At 61.2% G+C, this 1,125-nt stretch overlaps 1 protein-coding gene across 1 annotated transcript in view; it reads left to right on the forward strand.

The window, feature by feature from the left end:
• The first annotated feature begins 987 nt into the window (after positions 1-987).
• The window catches only part of PRSS56 (protease, serine, 56), a 4,752-nt gene continuing 4,614 nt past the window's right edge, over positions 988-1,125 (forward strand). The window contains exon 1 of the mRNA XM_011952050.1: positions 988-1,073. Coding sequence (XP_011807440.1) covers positions 988-1,073 — 86 coding nt within the window. The remainder of the gene's footprint in view (positions 1,074-1,125) is intronic.

Below are 1,125 nucleotides of genomic sequence, written 5' to 3' on the forward strand. Positions count from 1 at the left end.
TAGAAATGGCCACATTGGGGAGGGACTCTGCCAAGCAATTAGGGGCAGAGGGGTGGGGAGCTCCAGGGCTTCCTCAGGGGGTGGGGCTGCTGAGAAACCCCAGACACCCCCTGCCCTCCTCCCTCCAGGAGTGTCTGCCCCTGTCATAGCTGTAAGCTCCTCAGGGGGTAGAGGCAGATGGGGATCCCCCCCCATCCCAGCCCTGAAGCCAGGGCCCGCCCCCACCCAGCAGCCCCCCTCTGCCTGGCCTGCAGCCCAACCGTCAGCTCTTCTTCCCTGTCTTGGCCCCTTTGATGGAGCCGCAGAAACAAGGGCTCCTTTGACAGAAGGGGGGCTCAGAGCTGGGATGATGAGACTTGAAAGGTGAAGGTCAAGCCCACTACTCCACTCCTCCCCCAGTCTTGGCCACCCTCCCATGCACCCCTCCCCCAGGCTGTCCTCTATAAAGACCCCGCAGCCCCGTTCCCCTGTGGGCTCCTAGGAGTTAAGGGCCAGGTGAGGGCTGACCAGGGAGGCGGGTAATTTTGATGTAAGAGAACGGGGTCAGATGATTTGAGGGACAAGAATTCAGTGCCTGGGGGCCGAAAGGCAGCAGAAGGAGGGCACCAAAGGATAGGCGCCCGGAAGGTGGACTCCGAGGGGGAGAGAGGACGGGGGTCTCTCACCCCAGCTCCTGGTCACCATGCTGCTGGCTGTGCTGCTACTGCTACCTCTCCCAAGTCCATGGTTTGCTCACGGGCACCCACTGTACACGCGCCTGCCCCCCAGCACCCTGCAAGGTAAGCCCAGGCTGGTCTGAGAGCCGCGGAGTCGGGAAGAACGTAGAGGAAGTGAGACCCTGGGCGGAAGGGGACAGAAGAGCTTGTCACCCCTACTCATAAGGACCTTTGGCCCCTTCTGCCCACCCTGCTGCGAGAAGGGGCTAAGAACTGAGATATAGGTGGGAGAGGAGGGGTGTGGCGGGAGAGGGAAGGGGAGCTGTCAAGTATGCCGAAAGGAATGGAGAAAAGGCCCCGTGGAGCAGAGAGAAACAGCCCGGGGCAGTACCACACCCTTGGCCGTCCTGGCCAAAGGTGGGCCACTCAAACACAGCTACTTTCAGTCAATAAGACTGAGTTCTGTGAT

The sequence above is a fragment of the Colobus angolensis genome, unplaced genomic scaffold, assembly GCF_000951035.1.
Source record: "Colobus angolensis palliatus isolate OR3802 unplaced genomic scaffold, Cang.pa_1.0 Scaffold33, whole genome shotgun sequence".
Classification (NCBI taxonomy): Eukaryota; Metazoa; Chordata; class Mammalia; order Primates; family Cercopithecidae; genus Colobus; species Colobus angolensis.